The 26,145-nt window shown below is 35.8% G+C and overlaps 1 protein-coding gene and 1 long non-coding RNA gene across 3 annotated transcripts in view; one reads left to right on the plus strand and one right to left on the minus strand.

Annotated features, from left to right (window-relative positions):
• Window positions 1–26,145, plus strand: part of nlk2 (nemo-like kinase, type 2) — a 148,696-nt gene that overhangs the window by 105,839 nt on the left and 16,712 nt on the right. For both annotated transcript variants that reach the window (XM_017350980.4, NM_001113485.2), the window contains 2 exon segments: window positions 1,929–2,138; window positions 11,414–11,515. In XM_017350980.4, coding sequence (XP_017206469.1) covers window positions 1,929–2,138; window positions 11,414–11,515 — 312 coding nt within the window.
• LOC137487766 (uncharacterized) overlaps window positions 1–26,145 on the minus strand; it is a 190,447-nt gene that overhangs the window by 94,279 nt on the left and 70,023 nt on the right. The gene's annotated exons all lie outside the window — the stretch shown is intronic.

Here is a 26,145-nt window from a genome sequence, read left to right on the forward strand (position 1 = left end):
AAGGAAAATCAATGAATGAATGAACATTAATGAAAATTTAAATATAAATATAGTACACATTAACTGAAAGGATTTATCTTTTATAAATAAAGTATATTTTGTAAATTATTAATTGATATTAATATTAAAAATAAAATGTATATTTCATTTGTATTTTATATTATTATGTTTTAATATTATTGTAATATTTTATGGAGTTTGCATGTTCGCCTCGTGTTCACATGGGTTTCCTCCGGGTGCTCCAGGTTTCCCCCACAGTCCAAAGACATGCGGTACAGGTGATTTGAATAAGCTAAATTGGCCGTAGTGTATGTGTGTGAATGCAGTAATGTATGGGTGTTTGCTAGTGTTTTGCTAGTATATCTGCTGCGTAAAACATGCTGGATAATTTGGTGGTTCATTCCGCTGTGGCGACCCCAGACTAACAAAGAAACTTAGCCAAAAAAAAAAAAAAAGAAAATTAGTGGATTATAATGTTAATATTTACATTTAAATAGATTATGTAATTATTATCCTTTGTATTTTAATAATATAACTAATGAAAATATAAAAATCTGTAAAGTACACATTAATTAAAATATTTTATAATTTACAATTGAAAGTAAAACTATACTAGAATAAATTTTTATTAGTATTTTAAACATATATAAAAATAGGACACCCTTTGAGCTAATAGTAAGTGTAAATAGTAAGAAATAAGCACTTTATTGTCATTCACATGTACGTATAAACAAAACAAAATTTCATAGCATTGGCTCTACAGTTCCAATTAACCCAGAAGAGGAGTGGTGTCACACCGCCCCGTAGCGTTCGCTTATAAAAATGAAATGCAGCCATACGTACCTCCGGCTACGTAAATCACGGTCTCCAGAAACACCCGCGGGGCTACGTTTTCAGAATGATCCTGGGTTGGTTCAGTGGCGTAGCGGACGGGCCCGCAGGGCACGCACCGCGGGGGGGCCCCGCGTGATTAGGGGGCCCCGCGTCGTCGTGATTTTCAATAAACTCTTGGGAACAACTGTGGTCGGAACCAAAGTTCACACGTCTGTGTTCTCTGAACACCTCTCAAGCGGTGGACTACTTCATTCTGATTGCTTGCAGCCAATGTTGCCAACTTAGCGACTTTGTCACTATATTTAGCGACTTTTCAGACCCCCCTAGCGACAAATCTAGCGACTTTTTTGTGTGTTATTGGAGATTTTTTAGACTGTCATTTGTCCATACTGTACCGTCCCTACTCTTCTCAATGAGCTGCGTGTGATGCCGCCGGCCCCTCCCCCGCCTCACAGCACTGACAGGCGGCCCAGTCAGTCCTCGTACAGCAGCCTCTCCCACCTGCAGCTCGAGAGCAGATCACCCCTCTGCGTACCGACGACAAATGATTTAGCACAGGCAGTGTGAAGGTTTTTCCCTTGTACAGTCAAACCGATCTACTTCTACTTTATTTTAACAATTTATTTGGACCGTTTATTCTTTTCTTGTTCACAAACACAGATATTTTAGTGACAGTTTCTGAACTTTATGAGTTTTGAACTTTCTGAGTTTATTTCATATGAGAGATTACTGCACATTCACTAACGTTACACATCTATAATGATATACTGTATTCAAACAGCAATAAATTTAGTTAAATAAACATGCTTATATAAAGTGTAGTGCAATTATAAATACCCCTTTATTAACCATAGGCTGTTAAACAGAAACGGTAGAACGTGAAGACGTCAGTGATATGCAAATTGACGTATGACGTATCCCCCCCCCCCTTCATCAGGGGCCCCCGTCAGCGATCCCTGCAGGGGGGCCTCCGCATTTTGCGCTACGCCACTGGGTTGGTTCCAACAGAAATAACCCTAGACAATAAATAGTATAACATAGCAAAAAATAATAATTTTGTAAATGTTTAATAATGTTGTAAACTTGTTTTTCAGATCTGTGACTTTGGCCTGGCGCGGGTGGAGGAGCTGGACGAGTCACGTCACATGACCCAGGAGGTGGTGACGCAGTACTACAGAGCGCCGGAGATCCTCATGGGGAGCAGACATTACTCCAACGCCATCGACATCTGGTCTGTGGGCTGCATTTTTGCTGAGCTGCTCGGCCGACGCATCCTTTTCCAGGCCCAGAGTCCCATCCAACAGGTATTCACCTACGCTCATCTTCTGCTCCATCTGGATCTCAATGCAGAATGTAGTCCTGTATTGAAATTTTTTATTGTCCCTGAAGTCACATGATTGATCTAGGAAAACGTTTTGCTCACAATGAGTGCATTTGCTAACAAAGTCTTACACAATAAGCCCACAATGCATATAGGCATGTAAAAATGTATTAACAACTTGAAAGTCGGTGTAAACTGGAGGTTGCTAGAGATTTTTATTTCAGTATGATTATGTATTTGCAACTGAAATGGAATATTGAGTTGGGGGTGGAGGTTTATTTTTGAACTCCTACTTACATTTACATTTAGTCATTTAGCAGACGCTTTTGTCCAAAGTGACTTGCATCTAGGGGAGGTCATTCCGTGATTCAACTAGAAGAGACAATACACGCAAGAAGTGCTAATTATAGAAGGTACTGTTAGTGCTCAAAGAATTAAGTGCTAGATTAAGGAATGTGGAGTGATTTTTAAAGAGAGAAGAGTGTTTCTACGGGTAGTTTGTCAACCCCACTCACTTGTTTTGATTATAATAAAGTGTTTGGTGCAAGTGGGCAAAAACTTGTGTCGGTTAAAGTGTCGGTTAAGAGTCGTGCGGTGTGGTTGGGTGGAAAGAAGACAGGGTCCTGGTTTTGTTTACAGGAGTTCAGGTGATCACAGAAGAGATGGGTTTTTAGTTGTTTCTTTCTCTCGCAACAAAGTAAAGCTGTGGTCACATTTAAAGTTTGAACATAGGGCTGGGCGATATGGCAAAAATGCAATCTCGATAATTATTTTCCAAATTGAACGATAACAATATACAGTTGAAGTCAGAATTATTTGTCCCCCTGTTTATTTTTACCCACATTTCTAAACATAATAGTTTTAGTTACTCACTTCTAATAACTGATTTATTTTATTTTTCCCATGATGAAAGTAAATAAAATTTTACCAGATATTTTCAAGATACTTCTATACAGCTTAAAGTGACATATAAAGGCTTAACTACTTAAAGTGACATACAAAGGCTTAACTAGGCTATCTAGGCAGATTAGGGTAATAAGGCAAGTTATTGTATAATGATGGTTTGTTCTGTAGTCAATCTAAAGACAAATAAAGCTTAATGGGGCTAATTATTTTGACCTTAAAATGTGTAATAAAAGCTAAATTCAAAGGGGGGCTAATAATTCTGACTTCAACTTTTAATGTGAGTCGTTAATGCTTCCAGATTTAAGAGTACCCCAACAATGACTGAAGCCACAAAAATAGAAGGTCCGTTAATTGGCGAAACATATTTTCGGCTGATAAGTTTTTGGTGGCTAAAAGTTAATTGCATCTCTAATATCAACACACTTTAAGATTTCCATTGTTGCACATTTCTGCAGTGTGATTGGCTCTCAGATCAATATAGAGTAAAAAGTCCAGAGCTTATCATTAGCTGCTTTTCCACTATCGTGCCAAACCGTTCTAAGAACACTTCGGTACGGTTACGGTTGTTTCTCCACTGAGCCTGGAACGGCGCGACACGATTACAAACCGTTCTCGGCCCGGAATTCTCGGCACGGTTAGACAACCGTGCTGAACTGTGCTGACAGATTCTGTGTGTTGACGTCGCGACTCGGTTGCTAAGCTACCACAGCTGGCTCAGCAGAAGCGCGCTAGTCATCAGACATCCTCAATAAACTACAGTACATTTAATATAAAATAATGATCCAGGTCTAAACGATACAGTTTGAAAAGGGTTTTAAAACCATAGCGTAGTCTTTGGCAGAGAAGTGAATAACTCATCACATTTTTACGAAGATATTTTATTCATTAAAGTTATTATTTTATTGACTTTAATACAGACCCTTCTTCGCCTGCCTGAAAGTGAGTTTATTGCACGCAGCGCTGTATTTCACAGCACAAAACTCGCTCTGATCCGGGAGAGGAGAGACATGCCAGCGACTTGCGCTGCTGACTTTTTTTTCCTGCTGCGCATCGAATAAAGCGAATAAAGTCACGCTTTGCATCGTCGATGTCCAAATTCCACAACAACATCACTATATCCATGGAACACGAACTTGCAGACTCTTTTAACAACGAGGAAATAATTGCACTTTTTAATTCAAAGCCAGGACAGCTTGTTAATACCGGCGAGACCACCTGAAGGACGGCGTGTTCGTGTTGTAATGTCGGCCGTCCAAAAGACTTTGCTTGAAAGCTTTACGGAGCGGCACTGTAACTGTCCAAGGTACTGTTGTATGATTTATATTATAGCATATGCACTAATAAACAAGTCAAAAGAATGAATGAATTAAATAAATATGGATTCTTAAATGTCAGTATTGCTTTTACTCAAAAATATCAATAGCTACGTTTTGACAAATGTTTTATAAAAATAAAATGAGCAATTTTTATCATTTCAGCTATAGGCAATTATATGATTCAGTTTTACATAAGTTATATGACATTTATGAGGCATGTAACATGTTTCTGTGTTTTTGTTTTTTTGTGGTGATCTTTAATATAGCTATGCAAATATTTTCTAAAACGTCTAGCAATAATTCGCCTACAGCTTGTTAGTTAATTATGAACACAAAATTATTATAATAATAAAAATAAAATGATTAAAATAAAAAGATAATAGAGCAGCATTTTGCTAAATATAATAGTGCTTTGTATGCTTTAAATCCTGCAATATATGTGTTGATTCATATTCGTTTTTTTTTTCACTTGCTGCATTCGTTATTTAATGTTTGAATAGTAAAACAAATAACAACCAGCGCTTAATTGGTTTCATTTTACCATCAAAATGTAGTATATTTTATATCATTATCAACTTTTGATATAAAAACGCAGTGTAATTTAATTAATTGTTAAAAATGAAATAATTTATGTGCTGTGTTTTTGTGAAAGTGCCCGCTCACCTTTGACAAGGCCTGTCCAAAATTATATTTCTGCCACTATAATGCAAATGCACTATTATTGTTGTCTTATCATTGTTTATTTTTCTGTTATGTTCAGAGATTTTAAATATTATTTATTTCCCCTTCAATTATTTTCAATCATCACGTTACATTTTGGTCATTTTCCCTCCAAATAAAATTTAGCCAGAGCTGCGCAACATATAAATAAATAGGGGTGCACATTTAGAATAACAGTGTTTAGTCACATATGGTTGCTTTTGCTTTTATGAAAAAAAAAAAAGTTTCGGCTCTTATTTAACTTTAATTGAACAAAAGGAGCCGTTTACATTGCGTTACCAAGGCAACTACTGATGCGTTTTGTGTAATGTTTTAAAGAGCTTTGTCGCAGTACGACAGTGGAAAATGAAACCGTATCCGTGCTGTCTGGCCCGGTTTGGCACGGAATGGAACAGTTCTGTTTAAAGAACGATTCAGCACGATAGTGGAAAAGCGGCTATTGTTATCGACATAAATTTGATCATGATTCGATATAATATAGTTTATCAGTATATTCTGTCGGTTAGTGCTGCAAAAAAGGGCAGAATAAAACAAAATGATATGGCACAAACAAAACAAGTGATTGCTACATACTTTCAAATACTGTACTGAACAAATTTCAGTACAGAGAGGTCACTTGATCTTCTATTGGCCAATATGCAATATGCCCATATGCAAATTTGTAGGTCAGAGTTCACCAAGCTTGAACTTTGGAATGTAAAACTTGTCGCATAAGCTTGTGTTTCCAGACTAGTGTATTTGCATGCATATGAATAGTCTGTAAAGTGTATGGGGAGTTGAAGAGGAGTGGCTTAGCGTATTTCATCCAGGCCCATCAAACTGACATCATCTAAATAGAACTTTTAGAGTGGAAGCAAATCGTCAGTTTACCAAAACTTTTTTTTTAATTAACCTGCAGTGAATAATTGTAAATGTTGATTTCATGCAGAATTTAAGCATAAACAGATCATCACAGTTAGATTTTTGCCCCTTGCCCAAATTTTTCTAAGCATGTAAAAGCTTGGCGAAGCAGTGGCGCAGTAGGTACTGCTGTTGCCTCACAGCAAGAAGGTCGCTGGTTTGAGCCTCGGCTCAGTTGGCGTTTCTGTGTGGAGTTTGAATGTTCTCCCTGCGTTCGCGTGGGTTTTCTCTGGGTGCTCCGGTTTCCCCCACAGTCCAAAGACATGTGGTACAGGTGAATTGGGTAGGCTAAATTGTCCATAGTGTGTGAGTGTGTGTGAATGTGTGTGTGGATGTTTCCCAGAGATGGGTTGCGGCTGGAAGGGCATCCGCTGCATAAAAACTTGCTGGTTAAATTGGCGGTTCATTCCGCTGAAATTAATAAAAGGGCTTAGCTGACAAGAAAATAAATGAATGTAAAAGCTTTGATCAGGTTTTCATTGTTTTAATTTAATGCATTTGAGTAGAAGTGGTACAATCAAAATGATTCATCATTTACAGTATGAGAAATGCTGATAATTGGCTTTTATTGGTTGTAAGATTCACACAGACATGTTGCAGTTATCTTCTTTAGTTTTTAATGATTAACCATGGCAACACACATTACAAATGAAATAATTAGGATGTGATTATGGAAAGATTTGATTTTTTAATGAAGTTCAATTCAATTCAGCTTTATTTGTATAGCGCTTTTACAATGTAGATTGTGTCAAAGCAGCTTTACATAGTGTAGTTCAGTTTTTAGTGTTTAAGTTCAGTTCAGTTCAGTTTAGCTCAGTTCAGTGTGATTTACAATCATTACTGAGAGTTCAAACACTGAAGAGCAAATTCATTGATTGGTAGCTCTACCAATCCTGAACGATGCGAGCCAGTGGTGACAGCGGAGAGGGAAAAAAACTTCACCTGATAGGAGTGAAGAAAAAAAACCTTGAGAGAAGCAGACTCTCTTGTAGAGAACCAGAAGTCTTCTATAGATGTTGTTAACTTGCTTTGTGAGCTTCTTGGTTTACATGTAAACTGGGATAATGGGTTATTTCAGTATGCTGCTTTTTGAGTTATCAGTATATTGGCGTGTATATAAACCTGCTGATATTGATGATCTCCCTAAACTCTCAGTCTGCAGTGCTACACGTTGTAAGGGAATCTTTAAACTGCTCTCACAGCAGTGCGATTGTGAATCATTAGGCCTGTCGGATGTGTTAAGCTAAGAGGGGAGTCAGCTGCTTTAGAAGGGGCAAAATTAACACTCGACAAGTGCCACATGCGAGTCAGAATTATCTTTGGTGAGCAAACAAAATAGTTACTAACCATTTGGCTGGTAACTTCTGTAGGAACAGCAACATTGAATAAATAATCTATCAATTTTATCCCACTATATATCAAGTGACCTTAACTGTACTTTGCATCCAAAAATAAATACAATGTATTTAATGTGTTTATGATGCATTTCAGAACACTTATGGTGCTCTTGGGTTGGGATAGGGGTAGTGTCAGGGACATGCATGGTGGTATGGGTAGGTTTAGGGATGGGATAAGGTGAAAACGATGGGTCAACAGTGTAATTATAAATGTAATTGCAGAAATTAATTCATTCATTATTTTTATTTTTGGCTTAATATCTTTATTAATCTGGGGTCGCCACAGCAAAATGAACCGCCAACTTATCCAGCATATGTTTTATGCAGCGGATGCCCTTCCATCTGCAACCCATCTCTGGGAAACATCCATACACACTCATTCACACTCATACACTACAGACAATTTAGCCTACCCAGTTCACCTGTATCACATGTCTTTGGACTGTGGGGGAAACCGGAGGAAACCCACGCAACCGCAGGAAGAACATGCAAACTCCACACAGAAATGCCAACTGACCCAGCCGAGGCTCGAACCAGTGACCTTCTTGCTGTGAGGCGACAGCACTAGCTGCTGCACCACCGCGTCACCTACAGAAATTAATTACAGATGTAATTACATGTAGGTATTTAACAAGCGGCAACCTCCCACTGTCCCTTGTGAAGCAAACATAGAAGTAACTGAAGAACTTGTAGCTTCTTTTGCATGCTTCAGAAACCTATAGGTGACGTCACAGATTCTACATCCATATTTTTTACAGTCTATTGTATTTAATCAATCAAAAATTACATTGTAAAAACACAGTAAATGCATTGTAACAAATGATTAATTTCTTTTTAAGTATATATTAGTTAAGGCCAATTAATATAAAGTGGGACCTGTATTGTTTTAATTAGAATTTATTAATTATAATTAATTAATAGTTTATTATTTAAAATGTATTAGTTTGTGTAATTATTATATTATACATTAAATTCTAATGTTAATCATATTATAATAGAAATAATAGTTTATATTTAATATAATATATTATTTATGTATAAATAAATTGATGTTTTTTATAATAGTTAATAGGTGTAGTATTATATTTACAGTTTTTATATTAGTATCAGGAGTATAAAAACCTCCATTTGTTTATTAATAACAATGACTTTATTAATAAATAATTAACTATATTCCTTAATAAATTAATATTTAAATAATGATTAACTTATACCAGACCTTTGACAGCACATATAGAATTTATTTGAACATCATATGCAGTTTAATTGACATGTTTTAAAATGTTTGCTTGTAGCTCATTTAATTACATTTTTTTCACAAATATAAAAAATTTTATTTAAAAAAAAAAAAGAATCAGACTGATTAATTTAAAAAAAACTCAAGAAATGTTAGTAGTGCTCCTATAGACATCCATCTTTACGCCATTACTCATAAAAACAGAAGATCATGAACACTAATGTGACTGTAAGGTATTTTTGGCAGTAAATGTGGTATTGGCCTGTTAATGAGAGCGAGGCCAGCTCAAGGCTGCAGTGTGGCCGTGACCCAGAAGCCCTCTGTCCTCCACTACTGAGTGTATGAAGGGAGCAGAAACAGCACTATCACCACTTGTTGTTCCATTTAGAAACAAGACCACGTGATGGAATAAAAAATCATTACATCTATATGGGAAGTCATCATAAAACATGAAAACCCAAAGTATCTGTGCATGAGTGTTTGCTTATGTCCGTGCATGCATGTGCGCACGTGTGTATGTGTCCTAAATATGCACCCACAGCACATCGACATTCCCTTTAAGGCTCATTAAATTCTCTTCAGTAAAGAATTGGATTTACTTGAGCACGGTTCTGCTCTAGTTTATGTACAGACTGAAATATCTAGTATAGTTTTCTCTTTGTCCTCCTTTTTCTCAATGTACAGTAGCATATTGTGTCAATTTGTGTATTTTAAATTAGGTCTTTCAATTTTTTTTGTTGCATATATAGTTGAAGTCAGAATTATTAACCCTCCTGAAATATTAGCCCCCATGTACGGTTTTCCCAACTTTCTGTTTAATGGAAACATTTTTTTAAGCACATTTTTAAACAGCTCTATTTTGACGATCCAGGCGCAAAGTCCAAAGCACAGGGCGCAAGCATTAAGGGCGTGTCAGAATTCACTTCTGCTATTTTAAAGACAGAAAAATCCGCTTTGCGTCATCTCGCATGATCTAACAGGGTTGAGCTTATTCTCTTAATGAGTTATAGGTGTGTTATGAGAATAAACCAATCAGAGTCTCATCTCCCATTCCCTTTAGAGTCAGTTGCGTCGCACCATAGCGCATTTGCTATTTATATGGCTGACTTTATAAGTGGAAAAACTGAACGCTTCACTAGAGAGAAAACAGTTAATCAGAGCATCTACAGCGCGAGAATGAGAGAATGACTTTTCACTTTCACTCTCGTGCATAGTACGTTGTACGCAAATACATCCATTAGCTCATACATAATTAATTTCGTTTATTTAACGCAAAGATTTGTTTCAAAACTATTTCTTAATTTAGCTCTAATTTACAGCAAATACTGCTTGTAATAATAACATTATACAAAAGCAAATTGTCATGAATAAAATGAAAAAGCCCCCAGAGATAAAGAAGACATGGAGGCGTTGGTTTTTATATTTATGAAGGCTAGAAAATAATATTTTTTGTAATATTTTAATCTTTTAATAATTTTTCATTTGTAAAGATATGCGTATTGCTGTACATCCTGTGTGTGTATTAAGCAATGTTTAAGCGAGGTTCACAACTAACGTACTCTGCGCTGGACTTTAGACCACCCCTCCGCTGGTCTATTGAACAGAAAATTTTAGTTCCTCAAAATAGCAACGCGCCAGCAATGCGTCTTAACACATTTTCTTTTTTAGACCAGAACGCCTATGGGCGCACATATGAGCGCAATTGCATTTACTATTTAAACAGCGTGCTGCAAAATGTCAAAACGACTCTTGCGCCAAGCTGAAACTAGCAAACAACAATTGCGTCGCGCCTTGCGCCGGGTGAATGAGAGGGCTCTAACTAATTAAAATAACTAATTTCTAATAACTGATTTTTATCTTTGCCATGATGACAGTACATCATATTTTACTAGATATTTTTCAAGATACTAGTATTCAGCTTAAAGTGACATTCAAATGCTTAACTGGGTTAATTAGGCAAGTTATAACGATGGTTTGTTTGGTTGACAAACCAAAAAAATTGTGCTTAAGCAGGCTAATAATATTGACCTTTTTTTTCATTAAACACTGCTTTTATTCTAGCTGAAACAAGACAAATAAGAAAAAAATATTATCAGACATACTGTGAAAAATTCCTTGATCTGTTAAACATAATTTGCTAAAAATTTTAAAAAGAATAAAGAAATCACAGGAAGTCCAATAATTTAGATTTTAACTATATACGTATGCACTGTACATGTGGTACAGTATACAGGAAAAGCCTTATGATTTTCTTAGACCAAAGATATTAAGAAATATATGTATTAAAAATAATTAAATAATCCAAAATGTGGATATCACAAATTGCTACATGGCTACCATTAGAACTTACCCATGACAAACATTAAGGTCAATTTGGTCTCCCCTTTTGGAATACATAAAAGAGCTTGCTTAAATTAACACAGGATCCTTGTCATTCATTTACAATTTTTGTTACAACCTCCACTTAAAGACTGCTCTAAAATTGTGTGATTGTACTTTATTTTTTGCCTATTTATTTATTTTTTATATATATATTAATTTCTTTGTTACATTCCATTTTGAAGACTGTACACTCTGTAACACATTTATACATTTTGATGTTAATATTTTGTGAATGTGGGCATACAATAAAAAATATATAAAATACATAAATAATTAAATAAATTTGATAGTGTCTAAAAATGATTTTCTGGTGGACGAGCTTGTTTTATGTTTGCATTAGTACTGAATATTGATTTAGTATCCATCGCTCATGTGCTGTCCTCTTCTTGCACTATTCTAGCTGGACCTGATCACAGATCTGCTAGGGACGCCATCTCTGGAGGCCATGAGGACGGCCTGTGAGGGGGCCAGAGCTCACATTCTCAGAGGACCACACAAACAGGTCAGTCCTTCAAAACCCAGCAAAGCAGCATCCTGAAACTCAATGGCTCATTAGTGCATTATATGCTTTAAACAATACCAGGGATGAAGGATAAATCTGTTCCGTATTAATTATCAGATAACATTAGGTATTAAAAATGTATTTTTATTTTTTTTATTTTTTAAAATGATAAATAAAAAGTCATGTAATGTATAAAGTATGTAAACGTAACATTTTTACATTTTAACTTTTTAATTTATCTTTTATAATTTTTTTATTTAATTAATTTATCCTTAACTTTATTTTCATTACTTACTATTTATTTTTATTTTTTAAATGTCTTTCTTAGACTCTTAAATGTTCTGTCAGTAACTCAGATATTAACTCTGTTATTAACATAAATATTTTTACATATCGCCTATAAAACAATTGATTTTAGCTTAGCAAAGTCTTCAGCGAACAAATTTGGGGACTACAGAAAATTACATCCGGGATAGTGAGATCACAAGGGCTTCCGGGTACGTGCATTCACCTCACGCACATACTGTACCCTGCGCAGCAAAGGAGCGTGGCCAGAGGTGCTGTAATGTCACAGCAGAGAAAGCTAAAATGCCGTCAAAACGCTGCTATTTTCACAGAGCTTCTTCTGTTTCTGTATTTGGGTATCCAAAGGACACGACACAAAGAGAGAAGTGCGTACAGTTTCATTTTAATTATGTTCCTGAGAATTATTAAGTATATAGCTAGCATTTGACAAAGGTCAGCTTCCAGAATCTCTCCCAGTTTAGTGCTGGATTTGGCTAAAAACTCTTCCAGCCGACGAAGATGTGGATTGTGAGCCACAATCTGTAAGCGTTTTAATTTGTTAAAATTGATCCATTACATGCACCGTTTCTAGCGTTAACGGTATGTTGTAGCAAGGACGTAAACAAGAATGTAAAATACAATTACATGTTTTGGGGCAAACAATTTAGCTACAGATTTATATTTATCCATCAAACCGATGTAAACATCTGCAAAAGATATGAGAACATTTTATATTACCTACACATGCTTATTCTGAATATATGTGAAAGACACTTGTCAGATTTTATTTTAGAGAGCAGGCGTGAGGTTCAACTGTGCGCTACATTTTTCTGTCTGATTCAGGCAGCTAACCCTGCTAACAGCTACTCTGACTGAATGTGGTTGCACAGTGCTAAAGTATGTGCCTGTGGGGCGTGTTGTGGAGCTAATCTGCGAATCACAGCACATTATGATAGCTGACTAATCAGAGCCTCTTGAGGGTGGGCCTTTCAGAGGAACTATAAAATATGACAGTCGTTTTCATGTTAGCAGAGTAGCTGTGTATAATCAAAATAAGATATATGAAAAATAACCTGATTTTTTACATATGAAGCATGAGCACACATTGCTTTGCATCTTATAAACACAACCAAGCCTTAAAAATACACTGTGGAGCACCCCTTTAATGATTATATTTAATAACAGTCAATGTAATGTAACAGATTTTTTAAATTATTATATTTTTTCATTATTATTTTTAATAAATTCTTATTATTTAAATGTCTTTCTTAGACTCTCAGATGTTCTGTCAGTGACTCAGATATTAGTGTTTTGGTATTAACATAAATATATATATATATATATATATATATATATATATATATATATATATATATATATATATATATATATATATATATATATATATATATAAACAATAATAATAATAATAACTATTATTATTATATAATAGTAAATAATTACTATTTTTATATTATAAATGTATATATATTATTATATATTATTATTATTATTATTAATATTATTTAAAAAATATACACTTTTAATATCAGCCATTTATCAGTTACTGGATAAAACATATTATGATTTTTTTTATCTTACTATTAATAATAAAAATATATATTATATTTTCTATGTAACATGTTTTGATTGCAGTCCTTTTGTTCTTTGCTTTTTAACTTAATATCAATCAATTTTTGGTTATTGGCCATAACTAAATTATGGAAAAAATTATCCGCTCATCTGTGGCATGTTTTAAGTGTTAAAATGCTTTCTCTTCCTCCAATTTATAGTGCAGAAACAGTGTGGTGTAACTGTCTGTAACTGTTTAACCTGCAATGATCAGAAAGTGTGTTCTTCTAGTGTACTTCTATTGTTTTTAGACTGATCAAACATGATTTTCCTTGCACGAACCAACCTGAACTGTACCTTGTGTTTACATTTACTATCATTTAGTATTTTTCTATTTGTTTAGTTTTTTTTTTATTTGTACATTGTGAACAACCTCAGTTTTTGCTATCATTGTGGAAACATGTGTTCCAACAATGTAGTATAAACAAATACACAAACACACACTTACAGACGTGCACCTGCTAGAGCAGAGAAAGTCTTTAGCATTGAGGCGTATATGTGAAGAGCACTTGTTTCTCTGTTCAGCATTCAGCAGCTCCACACACACGCACATACACTCATGCTGACATTTGGCTGACCTTGTCACTGGACGCCTCCTCCTGTGTGCTCGACAGGCCCTTGAGCGGGATGTTTTCATCATGTTGATCTGCTGAGCTTCTCTTACATCCAACAGACACTGGACACGGGGGTCTCGGGTGGTTCTGGGGGTATTTTGATGACACCATGCATGTGTCTTAATGAGTTGCTTTCTTCTTTATTCACCACTTGAGGATGCGTAAATGGTGGAATTATGTAAACCGTCCCTTTTACTTACAAGAAAGGAACAAATACTGTTTGTTAAAAAGCTAACAATATTGTAATAAACAATAAACTTTTACAATATGCTTAAAGTTTATTAGGTATACTTAAAATGATAATATGTGCAATAACAGTATTAACAACTGATTAGGTAGACTGACTGAAAGTGAAAACATCTTTTTTTGCTACCCAGGCTCATGAAAATCTGCCTACAGTTTTTGCTAAATGTAAAATACATTGATCTGGGTGCATTTTGTTAAACGTTTCAGATGACAAATCCACTAGAGAGCATTGTCTACAATTTAACAAATGTGTAATACGTTACTTAAAGAACCCCTATTATGGGTTTCTGATAATGACCTTCCATGCAGTGTGTAACACAGCTCTAAGTGATGTGAAATATCCAGCTAAGGCTTAAATCTGAAAGTGCGCCTTGTTTAAAACTATTGATTCATCTATAAAAGAGTCGACTCACAGTGGTTGGAATGAATCGCCGCTGTAATGAGTCTTTAGCCGTGTCAGCGTAACGTCAATACAGAACTAAAGCCCCACCTATTTCTTGTGTGTGCAGACCAGGGAAAATTAAAACCCCTGGCTCCTCACACAAACACTGTAGAAAGAAAAAGAGAAAGACAAACACTGTAGCAGATCCCGGTTGAATCATGTCGCGTAGATGCTGTGCTCTGAAGTGTAAGGGATATTTTGTGTTATTTTCCCTACTCAAAGACGAGGCTGTGAAGAGTCTGTGGTTGAAGTTTATTTTTGCAAACATACCTCAGAGTTATAGCCCCAGCCTTGTGCTGTGTTCCCGTCATTTTCTGTCAAGTGCTTCAGCAATCTGCACGCTTACAATGGGGGATTCATCAGCTGTTTGTTAAAGGATGGTTTAAAAAAACAGTACACAGTTCATGGATCAGTTTCTTCCTTCATTTCAGAATTGTAAGTAAGTGCAAAATGGGTGCCTCATTGTCTCTGGCTTGTAAATTATGTATTTAATTGTGTTTTGTTAGTTGTAAACGCTTACTGTAACTGGTTAACTCTTTATATTCTCATATTGTATCTAAAGCCACATTGAAACGTGACACATGCTGATTTGTATGCTTTTGTGATCTACTGCCGTTTGTCATTGCTATGGTCACAGTCAGCTGTTTCTACACACGTCCGGTGGTCAAGTTTCAAAAAAGTTCAGCTTTTGCTACTCTGTGGATTAATACTAAATGTGTGTCATGGGTAAGAATAGTGCAATTTGCTGGTGTTAAACTGCATTGTTTTAATGCACTCCTGCATTGGGCTCACACATACACTCTGCACTCTGACTACTTCAAAATTGTTGATAAGCTGTGGTGGGCATTACTCTGTCTCACTCTAAACGCAGTCAACCAATTGCAATAGACTGGGTCATCAGACCAATTAGCTCAGATTAGCATTGCGCTAAGGATGGGTTTGCGAACAAATAGATCGCTGAACGAATCACATAAGAGTCTTTGGGATAATAAGGGGAAAATAAATGCATATTATAAGACAATGAAAGTGTTTTTTGACTTTGCATGCATATCAACCTGTTGTTGGAGACCCCCAAAACCAAACTTTTTAATGCATAATAGGGGTTCTTTAAGGCATGCTTTATTACATTTAAAAAACACATCCTTCTTGTGCATGTTCATGAGATCGCAGAGCTTGTGGTACAGCTTCATTAATCGAACCACTAACCTAAACCCAAGCAATAGTTTTTTTTAAAGCAATTGACACAGAAAAGTGCTACACGACCACATAGTTTTACCTTGATTTTACATTGCTTTTATCTATCTTATATACACTTGAAGCAACACTGTACAAAGTGAGCTACTGAGCAAACTGACCACATGCACGGAAAGTGTCTATATGGAGGCAAATGTATTCGATTACAAATTTTGGACATCGTTAAGATGTTTTGTGATATTTATTTGGTATCAATAAATAATCATGTTTTAATCATTAATAAAATGTGCCTGTGGTGGCACAGTGACTTAGTGGTTAGCACTGCCAGATCACAGCAAGAAAGTCGCTGGTTTGAGTCCCGGCTGGGCCAGTTAGCATTGCTATGTGGAGTTTACATGTTCTCCCTGTGACCAAACACATGCGCTGAGTGTTTCAAAGTGCTGGGTTGCAGCTTGACAGGCATAAGCTGTATAAAACATATGCTGGAATAGTTGGCGGTTCATTCCGCTGTGGTGACCCCTGATAAATAAGGGACTAAGCCAAAGGAAAATTAATAAATGAATATGCCCTTGCAAATATCATCAGTGTGAAAAGGAACAAAAGTTGTCATATTGGCCCAAAGCCTTTCTTTTTAACTAGAAGCTGCAATTTAACATATGTTAACGTACATATTTGCAGTTTCTCAAAAATGTAGGCCATCACGTTCTTCCAATGTGCCTGTGTTGTTGTTGTTTTTTTTTTGTGAACTGCTCATAAGAGTTATGTGTCTGAATCAGACTGTAGTCATACTGTATATTTATGAATAGAAATGCATGTTTGTTCAGCCTCTAAATACAGTACGACTCCTTTTCCAAGCTCTCTCTCTCTCATTCTAAATGCAGGTTTGAGTCCTAAAAACATGTTTTTTAGTGTATGAACATAACCTGGGGAACCAGTTTTGTTTTCTTCATCGATAACTGTGCTTTTAGCCAGCACTCGATGGAGTAAGATTGAAGAAGCCTAGGCCCTGAAGAGCATTTATCTGTCAGTTTTAGTATTTTTTTAACGTTCAGAGTCTTATTAGCTGGTGAATGTGGCGCACCAGACCTGCACCTCTACTTTTATGAAGGTGAAGTGCTGATCGAGAAGGCTTTTGAGTAAAAAAAAGACTGCAGCGAGAGGAACAGGTCTCCAGAGAGTCTGCCAGAGGAACTTCAAGAGGCATTTCAGGCTAGTTCTCAACAGCAGTGTTTGTAGATGTGGTTTGCTTTAATGGCCCAGGATTTGGCTGAGTGGAAGAAAGAGACGAGGGCTAAAAAGAGGTCTGACTCTTAAGACCAGCTCCACGCTTCCACAGGGGACCTCATTACTTCTATTAATTTTGCAAGGCTCTTACCGTTTCTAGAAGGAGAGGAAGCTTTTAGCCTCGGTTGGAGTTGGAGGATGTAAAGAGTCTTTACCTTGGATGTTGTTTATAGAGGGAGTGGATTGAAAGCAAGTGGTTGTGATGTAAAAGCATCACATGTGCTTTGTTTTGGATGCTGGTGTGTGTGTTTGTGGATTCTTAACTTGTTTATTTAGCAAGAGCTCTTCAGGCAACCAACTTTAACAGGCCAGATTGGTTGATCTCGGAAATATTAATAGGGAAAGCATTTTGTAATGCATAAATAAGCTAAACAAGTTCTCATTCATTCATTCATTCATTTGCTTGTCGGCTTAGTCCCTTTATTAATCATGGGGTCGCCACAGCGGAATGAACCACCAACTTATCCAGCAAGTTTTTACACAGCGGATGCCCTTCCAGCCGCAACCCATCTCAGGGAAACATCCACACACACATTCACACACACTCACACACAATGGACAATTTAGCCTACCCAATTCACCTGTACCGCATGTATTTGGACTGTGGGGAAAACCGGAGCACCCGGAGGAAACCCACGCAAAAGCAGGGAGAACATGCAAACTCCACAGAGAAACGCCAACTGAGCCGAGGTTTGAACCAGCGACCCGGCGACCTTCTTGCTGTGAGGCGACGGCACTACCTACTGCGCCACTGCTTCGCCTAAACAAGATCTCTTTAATGTGTAATTATGTGATAGGCCTACACGGAATCTGAATACGCAGAAATTCACACAATTTCTACATTAATTTTACAATTTTGTAGCTCTTCATTGCGTCTTTAATTTACTAATGTAAGCATATGTTATTTATATTCTGCTTCTATATACAGTACAGTATATTTATTCATTCGTTCATTCATTCATTTTGCGTCGGCTTAGTCTTATCAGGGGTCACCACAGCTGAATAAAGCGCCAACTATTACAGCATATGTTTTACGCAGCGGATGCCCTTCCAGCTGCAATCCAGTACTGGGAAACAGTCATGCACATTTACATTGACACATACACTCATACACTACGGCCAATTTAGACCACCTAGTTTAGTTCACCCTGCAGCCTTCTTGCTGTGAGGTGCTAATCACTGAGTCACCTTATATCGCCCCTATATATATATATTAAATAAATATATATTTATTATTTATTCCTTCAGTATTTATATTAAAGTAATATTATTGAATATGCAACAGTTTATAGAAATTTCCAAGCAAAATACAGGTAAAGAAATAGTATCTGTATATTAGTTGATATATTATAAGAGAAACTTACCAAACAAATTTGTGGTTCTAAATGGAATTGCATTGTAAACATTAAAAAACTGTTTAAAAGTTGTTGTTTTTTTTATTTAAGTTTTTTAGTTAGTATATGCTCATCATTCTAAATAAATCATAAATCATCAGATATTTTTTTTCATAATTCTTCACAGAAATAGCAGAAAATAAGCACAGATTTGTTCTGGCTTTGTTTATATTTAATTAATCGTAATTGTAAACTGTAATTCCTTTTTTAAATTAAATTAGTTCAATAATTTATATAATAATTGTAGATTTTTGCCTTAAACCAACAGGTATTTACAAAATTCTTAAATCATATATATATATATATATAAAAATGTATTAAATTGATTAAATAATTAATAATAATAATAATAACAATAATAATTTTGTTATTATATTAATGATAAAATATTAATTAACTAATTAACCAATTATAATAATTACAATTTGGAAATATAATAATAAATTAACTGCAGATATTAGTTTCTAAAATTTATAATAATAATAATAAAATAATAAATTTATGATTATGTAGTATGTATTATTATTGTTGTTGTTGTTGTTGTTATTATTATTATTATTATTATTATTGTAATAATTAAATAACTATATTTTTGATTCTATAAGTATTAAGTGTTATTGTTCTATTAACATTACTATTAACATAGCTGTATATTTTTATACTGTACAATTTAAAAATATACTTATTTAATTTTAAAACAGAATTAAAAACAAAAATATTCTTTATAATTTATAATGATAATAGACAGACAGACTAGACAGACAAATAATGTCAGTGAATGGTACAGCTTTGGCTGTGCTGTATGCTTGTTTTGTGTGCCACACAATAGAATCGCATGTTATCAGTTCAGACTTGCAAACGCCTAGCTAGAACAAACATCTAGGCCAAAAAAATGTCAATTAAAGCTGTACTCTGGTCAGTTGGTTCCCCTGAAAGAGCTGCTGTGTGTGTTAAAAGGCAGCAGGAGCTCTTGGAAACAGATGTATACTCAAATCCATGCTGATTTTTTCCACCATGGCAAAGAGGCAACATGATCAGATCAGATTTCTCACCCAGCAACACACATGCATACTGTACACACACACACACCCATACACTCAGGTCAGAAAGTGATGATCCCATTGCTTACAGCAAAGAAGCGTGTGTGTTTTCCACTGGCTTCAGGGGGTCTTTCATGCTGACTGTGAGCAGATGTGGTTCCTCTCACGTCACCAGGGGCCCCAGAGCCTGACACCGGGCCCCGGACTCAACTCCATGCCACCTGCGAACAGATGGCGCACATTTTATTTTACCCTCGACAACGCCACGTAATAACCAGTGTTGGGTTATAAAGGCGGGCACAAGTTTAAGCAAATTCATGCTATTCAGCTGATGAATCATTGATATTTCCTGCGCAATAAATAAACACAGCAGGACATCAGATGGAAAAAGTACACTGGACAAAAAGCATTTATTTATGTCTCAGGTCTTGTTTAGCCATTCAAAAGTGAGAAATAAGTAGCTTCACAAGACAAAATATGTAGTTAAAAGACTATTTTGCTCAGTACAATGTTGTATAAAGGATTGCTCATTAGTTGAATTTGTTTGTGTAGTAAAGAATCTTAAAAATATGAAGGTAAGATGAGATGTTTGTATGTTTATATGCACAGTATAATAATATTATTATTAATACTCTCATACATATCAATACATGAAAACCAGTGCTTAATTTGAGCCGGATCTTGCCAGATCCTGTTTCGTGTTTTGCATTCCGGTATTTATTTTAATGGATCCAGAATTAACTTGTGTGATGAATAACTACTGTACATGTGTATGAGTGTGTGAGAGAGAGAGAGAGAGAGAGAGAATGCGAATGTGTGGATTGTGTGCTGTGCAGTAGTCACCATGCGCAAGTTAAAGCAAAACTATTGGCCCTCAACTCTATTTTCAGCCAATCATCTTTCTTATTTTTACAATCACTAGCATTGGTTGGCAATTGTTGTTTTGCTCACAGTGGGCAGTGAAAATAAATAATGGCAAAGTGGCCTACCTAAATAATATTTGTATTTTAAAAATGGCAAAGATTTCATTTTTTTTTAAAACCATGAGTAAATCTGATAATAAGCATTATTAATTGAGATCAGGACAGCTGGAAACAGAAGCAAAGTGATCTTAAGTCAGTTACAGAACATGACAGAAGAGGTAACTTTTTGAAGATTAGACTGAGTGAGTCATTTAATTATTTGTTTTTCACTTGGCACATATATACAGTAGTGAAGTACATGTTTTTATTATCCATGACTGGCCTATAACGTTATGCAGCACATAATAATTAAAGACCGTTTAGAAACGTGATGCTTTTTTTTTTTTTTGCGCTATCACCGGTTAATGACATCATGTTCCAGGAAAACTGAAATTGTGTGGAAACTATTAGTTCCAGGTTTTGTTGCGGGATTTATTCATTTCCAAATGAAGGACTGATGAAAACAATATTTTGAATGTAAAGAAATTTACATTTATATATACAATTTTTATTTTTTTTTATTTTTTTGAGGATAGCACAGTCGCCTCACAGCTACTGACCCTGCTGGGACTTGAACCAGTGACCTTCTTGCTATGAGGCGAAGGTCACTGGTTCAAATCCCAGCAGAGTCAGTTGGCATTTCTGTGTGGAGTTTGCATGTTCTCCTCGTGTTCGTGTAAATTTCGTCCGGGTGCTCTGGTTTCCCCACAGTCCAAAGACATGCGCTATTGGTAAATTGAATAAGCTAAATTGGCTGTAGTGTATGAGTGTGAATGTAAGAGTGTATGGGTGTTTCCCATTTTTTGGGTTGCAGCTGGAAGGGCATCCGCTGCGTAAAACATGCTGGATAAGTTGGCAGCTCATCAATAAATGGACTAAGCCAAAAAGACAATGAATGAATGAATGAATATTTTTATATATTATTTTATTTTTATAAATTATATTTATTTATTATATATAAATTTACAGATAATTTAACTTTTTTGCATAGCAAGTTTATAATATACTGAGTTAAATGTATATTGTATTACCGTTTTCATTATTAAAACAGGTATTATTATTATTTTATTATTAATATCAATTAATTATTCATTAAATTCAAATTATTCATGTGAAATTTATTTTAAAACCTAATAGTACCTTTATGAATTGAAATAAACAATTTTATTTATACATTGTTTAAAAATATTCAGTGTATTACACACATAAATACGTAAATAAAATTATGTACATTACAACATAGGATGGAGCTTTACGTTTTTTCTTTAAATATTAAACTCACTGAATATTATTGAAGATATTAATATATAATTCTAAAAAATGTTATTTTAATATTGCACTCATAAATAAAAGGGAACATTTATATGTTGTAGTCCTCATTAGAAAGTCTACAGTTTTCTTTTTCCTGTCGAATAATCTGAAGCTGGACTTGCTTAACAGACACATTGTTTTGACAACATGCTGACACTTTTACAGCTCCTAATTTAGATTTTAAAAGACCAGTCATTAATGTGTTCAACTTGATGTTGGCATTAACGTGTGAAGCCTCAGACACTTTTTACGCCTCGTCCTGCTCCTACGCTATAAATAGAGCAGATCTGATTTGGGCTGTTTTGAAAGGAGATCCTTCAGGGGCTTTAGGGATCTTCATCCTCACCGTATCAGCCTGAACACTTAGCCAGATTAGTTTGGGTTCTGAGAGTATCCGAGAGATACAGTGTTTAGCCACGTCTCCATTCCCGCTTGCAAACCAGCCCTAAGTGCTACTATTTCTACTGAAACCGGAAACAACTGTGCTTTTACACAGGAAGACTGTGTTTAAAGAGGTGCATGAGTTTCACCCCTGCCCTGCGTCAGTGTTACCCAATCTAAGAGCCAGTCTACATGCTTTAAAAACAACACACTTCTTTTCAGGGTTTTTTTACTCAGTATTTTCTCACAATAAGTCTCATTCAGTCACATTTTAGTGCAAGTATTACCTTAATGTGCACAGAATATAAACAAGCACAACTACAATAGTCTCCTGGCATAGTACTGTAATATTGACACAAGCCACAATATAAGATAATTCAAAATGATTAGCCCTTCTATAATTTTTTATTTATTTTTTTTTATTTCCCAAGAACAGACAATATGCAGAGTTGCACTTGCATGTTCAGGCTTGCACACTTGGACTTGCATGCTCAGGCAACGGCTCTTCCTCTGCAAGTGACGTCATTTACAATCACCCCCTGTGGCCGCTTGCATGAAAGCCCTTCAGTAATTTAACTTAAGGGTGTCCCTGAGGGAGAAAAATCTCTAGGTAAGGGATTTCATTAAGATCGTTGCAACAAACTTCTTATCTGTCACCCTTACCTAAGTGCCTTTTTTTCTAAGCATAGTTTCTGGCAACATATGGCGACAGGCACTGCAGTTGGTTATGTACTGCAGAGGCTATGGTTATGTAAACAGATCGTAACGAACCACGAATGCTTGCCTTACAACAGCTCGGCAGTAGTTACACATCATCTGTGCCGCTTTCTTTCAGTTAAGCGATTCGAGACGATCCCTTATCCAGTCGATCTCTACATTATGACCTACAGTATAACACTGGGCTGGGATCAGAGACTTTTGAAGCTGTACTGAAACTACAATTTCATATGGATGCGCTCCTGCACAGACGAGCTAACTTATCAACATGTATATACTAGTCTATTTATTAAACGTTTTATATATATATATATATATATATATATATATATATATATATATATATATATATATATATATATATATATATATATATTCATTAATTCATTTTCTTGTCGGCTTAGTCCCTTTATTAATTCGGGGTCGCCACAGCGGAATTAACCGCCAACTTATCCAGCAAGTTTTTACGCAGCGTATGCCCTTCCAGCCGCAACCCATCTCTGGGAATATATATATATCAGCAGTATATATATATATATACAGTATATATATATATATATAATTTATTTTTTTTATATTTATTTTTTTTGTCATTTGTTCAAGGAAGCTGATTTGGTCCCTTAAAGTTTTAAGAGGAAATGGTTACTAAGGACTAAGGAGAAATACTTAATGGCAGCCTAAAATTCCTTTAATTGCAACTCTGCAGCCAGACCCTTCTCATATTTTAATACTAATTCAGTTTAGAGTGCAATTTAAAGGCTTAACTAGGTTAATTAGATTTAATAGGCAAGTTAGAGTTCATAATAATAATAATAATAATAATAATAACAATAATAAGGGCGAGGCAGTGGCGCAGTAGTTAGTGCTGTTGCCTCACAGCAAGAAGGTCGCTGGGTCGATGGTTCGATCCTTGGCTCAGATGACGTTTCTGTGTGGAGTTTGAATGTTCTCCCTGCGTTCGTGTGGGTTTCCTCTGAGTGCTCCGGTTTCCCCCACAGTCCAAAGACATGTGGTACAGGTGAATTAGGTAGGCTAAATTGTCCGTAGTGTGTGCGTGAATGTGTGTGTGGATGTTTACCAGAGATGGGTTGCGGCTGGAAGGGTATCCGCTGTGTAAAACTTGCTGGATAAGTTGGCGTTTCATTCTGCTGTGGCGACCCTGGATTAATTAAGGGACTAAGTCGACAAGAAAATGAAATGAAATGAAATGAACAATAATAAGGGGGCTAATAATATTGACCACAGCTATTTTAGAGGAACTTCACACTAAACATTTTGTTAATTCCACGCAATCTAAATCAAAAACTGTCCCCATAAGAAAACTATACTGTAGTAATAAATTCTGTAAAAAAAGTTACTGTTAAACATCACTTCAAAATATTTGAAAAATTATTATTAATTTTGCCTTCAATTATAAATGCACAGAACAGCATATAGTACATATGTTTAGCCTACAACACCTGTAAGCCTCGTTTTAAAGCTTCCCTTGAATCAAATTGAATGTTTTCTGAGCTTTTATTTTTTCAGGATCAGCTTGTTACTTATCTATCAGCTAAGTATTCTTTATCTGAACTACTGGCTAAATTCTACTCTGGAGAGCCTTTTGATTTTTTTTCCCACTAATTAGAAATTTGGTGACTGCATACTGTGGGCTTTCAGTCCAAATTCGCTTAAATGGGCTTAACGTGACACTGTAACATTGAAGTATTACAGAAATCACAGATTAGAGACAACCAGTGTCTCTTACAGTAACTGAAAGGCTTACAGTAGCTTTGGCTTTATCTGCACAACCTGCTGTCATAAGGTTACATTCATTTTTCTCATTTGAATCTCCACTGTATGTGATTAAAATACATAGCAAAACAAGATACAAGTGATAAAATACAACTATGAGATTCCAGTGAAAAGCCTCAGTCTTGTGGTGATTGAGAGCAAATCTCTGGTACAGAAGGCCGTCTGTTAGCTTCTCTCTGGAATCACTGTTGTCTCTGTCAGCGTTCACTCGGTTAATGGCCTTCTCCTATATCAGCTCTCCCTCCCCCTCTCGTGCCCATAGGAAACGTGCCCTGCTTTTTTTCTCTCTTTTTTTTTAGCGTGTTAACTGCAAAAATAAACAAACAGACAAGTCCTATCCACCTGTCTGTCCTCGCTTGGCCCTGTCCCAGTTGCGGGTCTGCTCTCCTGAAGGCCTTTGTGTTGTTGCGCTGCCAGGATGATCAATGGCTTGTTTGTGGTGGTGTGGAGCGATGAGATGTGGCCTGGACCACACAGCCGCAGAAAGAGAGAGAGAAAGAGAGAGAGAGAGAGAGAGAGAGAGAGAGAGAGAGATGAAGCTTGCACCTGTTGATGGGGCTGCTGGGGTTTCTGCTGGGCCAGAGGGGCGGACTGGCGTCACGTGGACTTTGCTTCACAGGAAGCTGGAGCTCGTTTCTCAGGCTTCTCATGACATGCACCTCCTCCTTCTTGTTCTTCAAGCCAGCTTGTGTCACTGATAAAGAAAATGAAGAGGAAAAACAGAGCTCTTGTGTGGTTTTTAGCTTGAAATGACACTCTGATGATTTTTCTAGGGGAATTAGTGTTCATACTCAAGTAAAAGCACCATTACTTACCCTAAATGTAGTGCAAGTAGAGTAAAAGTATATGTTGTAAATATTACTCAGAGTATGAGTAAAATGTTGCCCTTTTAAAAGTATTCAGGAGTAGTGAAAATTGCTGTATAAGGTTGATGTGTTTACATGCATATTGTGTGCGCGTGTGTGAAAACGTTTAGTTATTGTTTAAGACCATTTGGGTTATTTCAGTCATCAACATCCTTCATTTTATTCATTAGTGACATGCAGTCTAAACAACTTCTGGGTCGTGCGTGTAAAGACTTTGAACATCTTCTTGAACACTTTACAGACAATTGTTCATTATGATGTGAATTTACTTTTTTTTTTTTTTTTTACTTGTCAGTACTTCACTTCATTAATGCAACTAAAATCGGTATACTCCACATGTCTTAATCTGATTTCTGTTTAGTTTGATTATGTCTTTAGTCCGATTAAGGTAATCAAATATCGCTGGTAGAATTTACATGGTAGACTCTTAATCAGAGTATTGTCCTAATGGTATTAAAGTCAGATTAT

Source organism: Danio rerio, chromosome 15, assembly GCF_049306965.1.
Source record: "Danio rerio strain Tuebingen ecotype United States chromosome 15, GRCz12tu, whole genome shotgun sequence".
Lineage (NCBI taxonomy): Eukaryota > Metazoa > Chordata > Actinopteri > Cypriniformes > Danionidae > Danio > Danio rerio.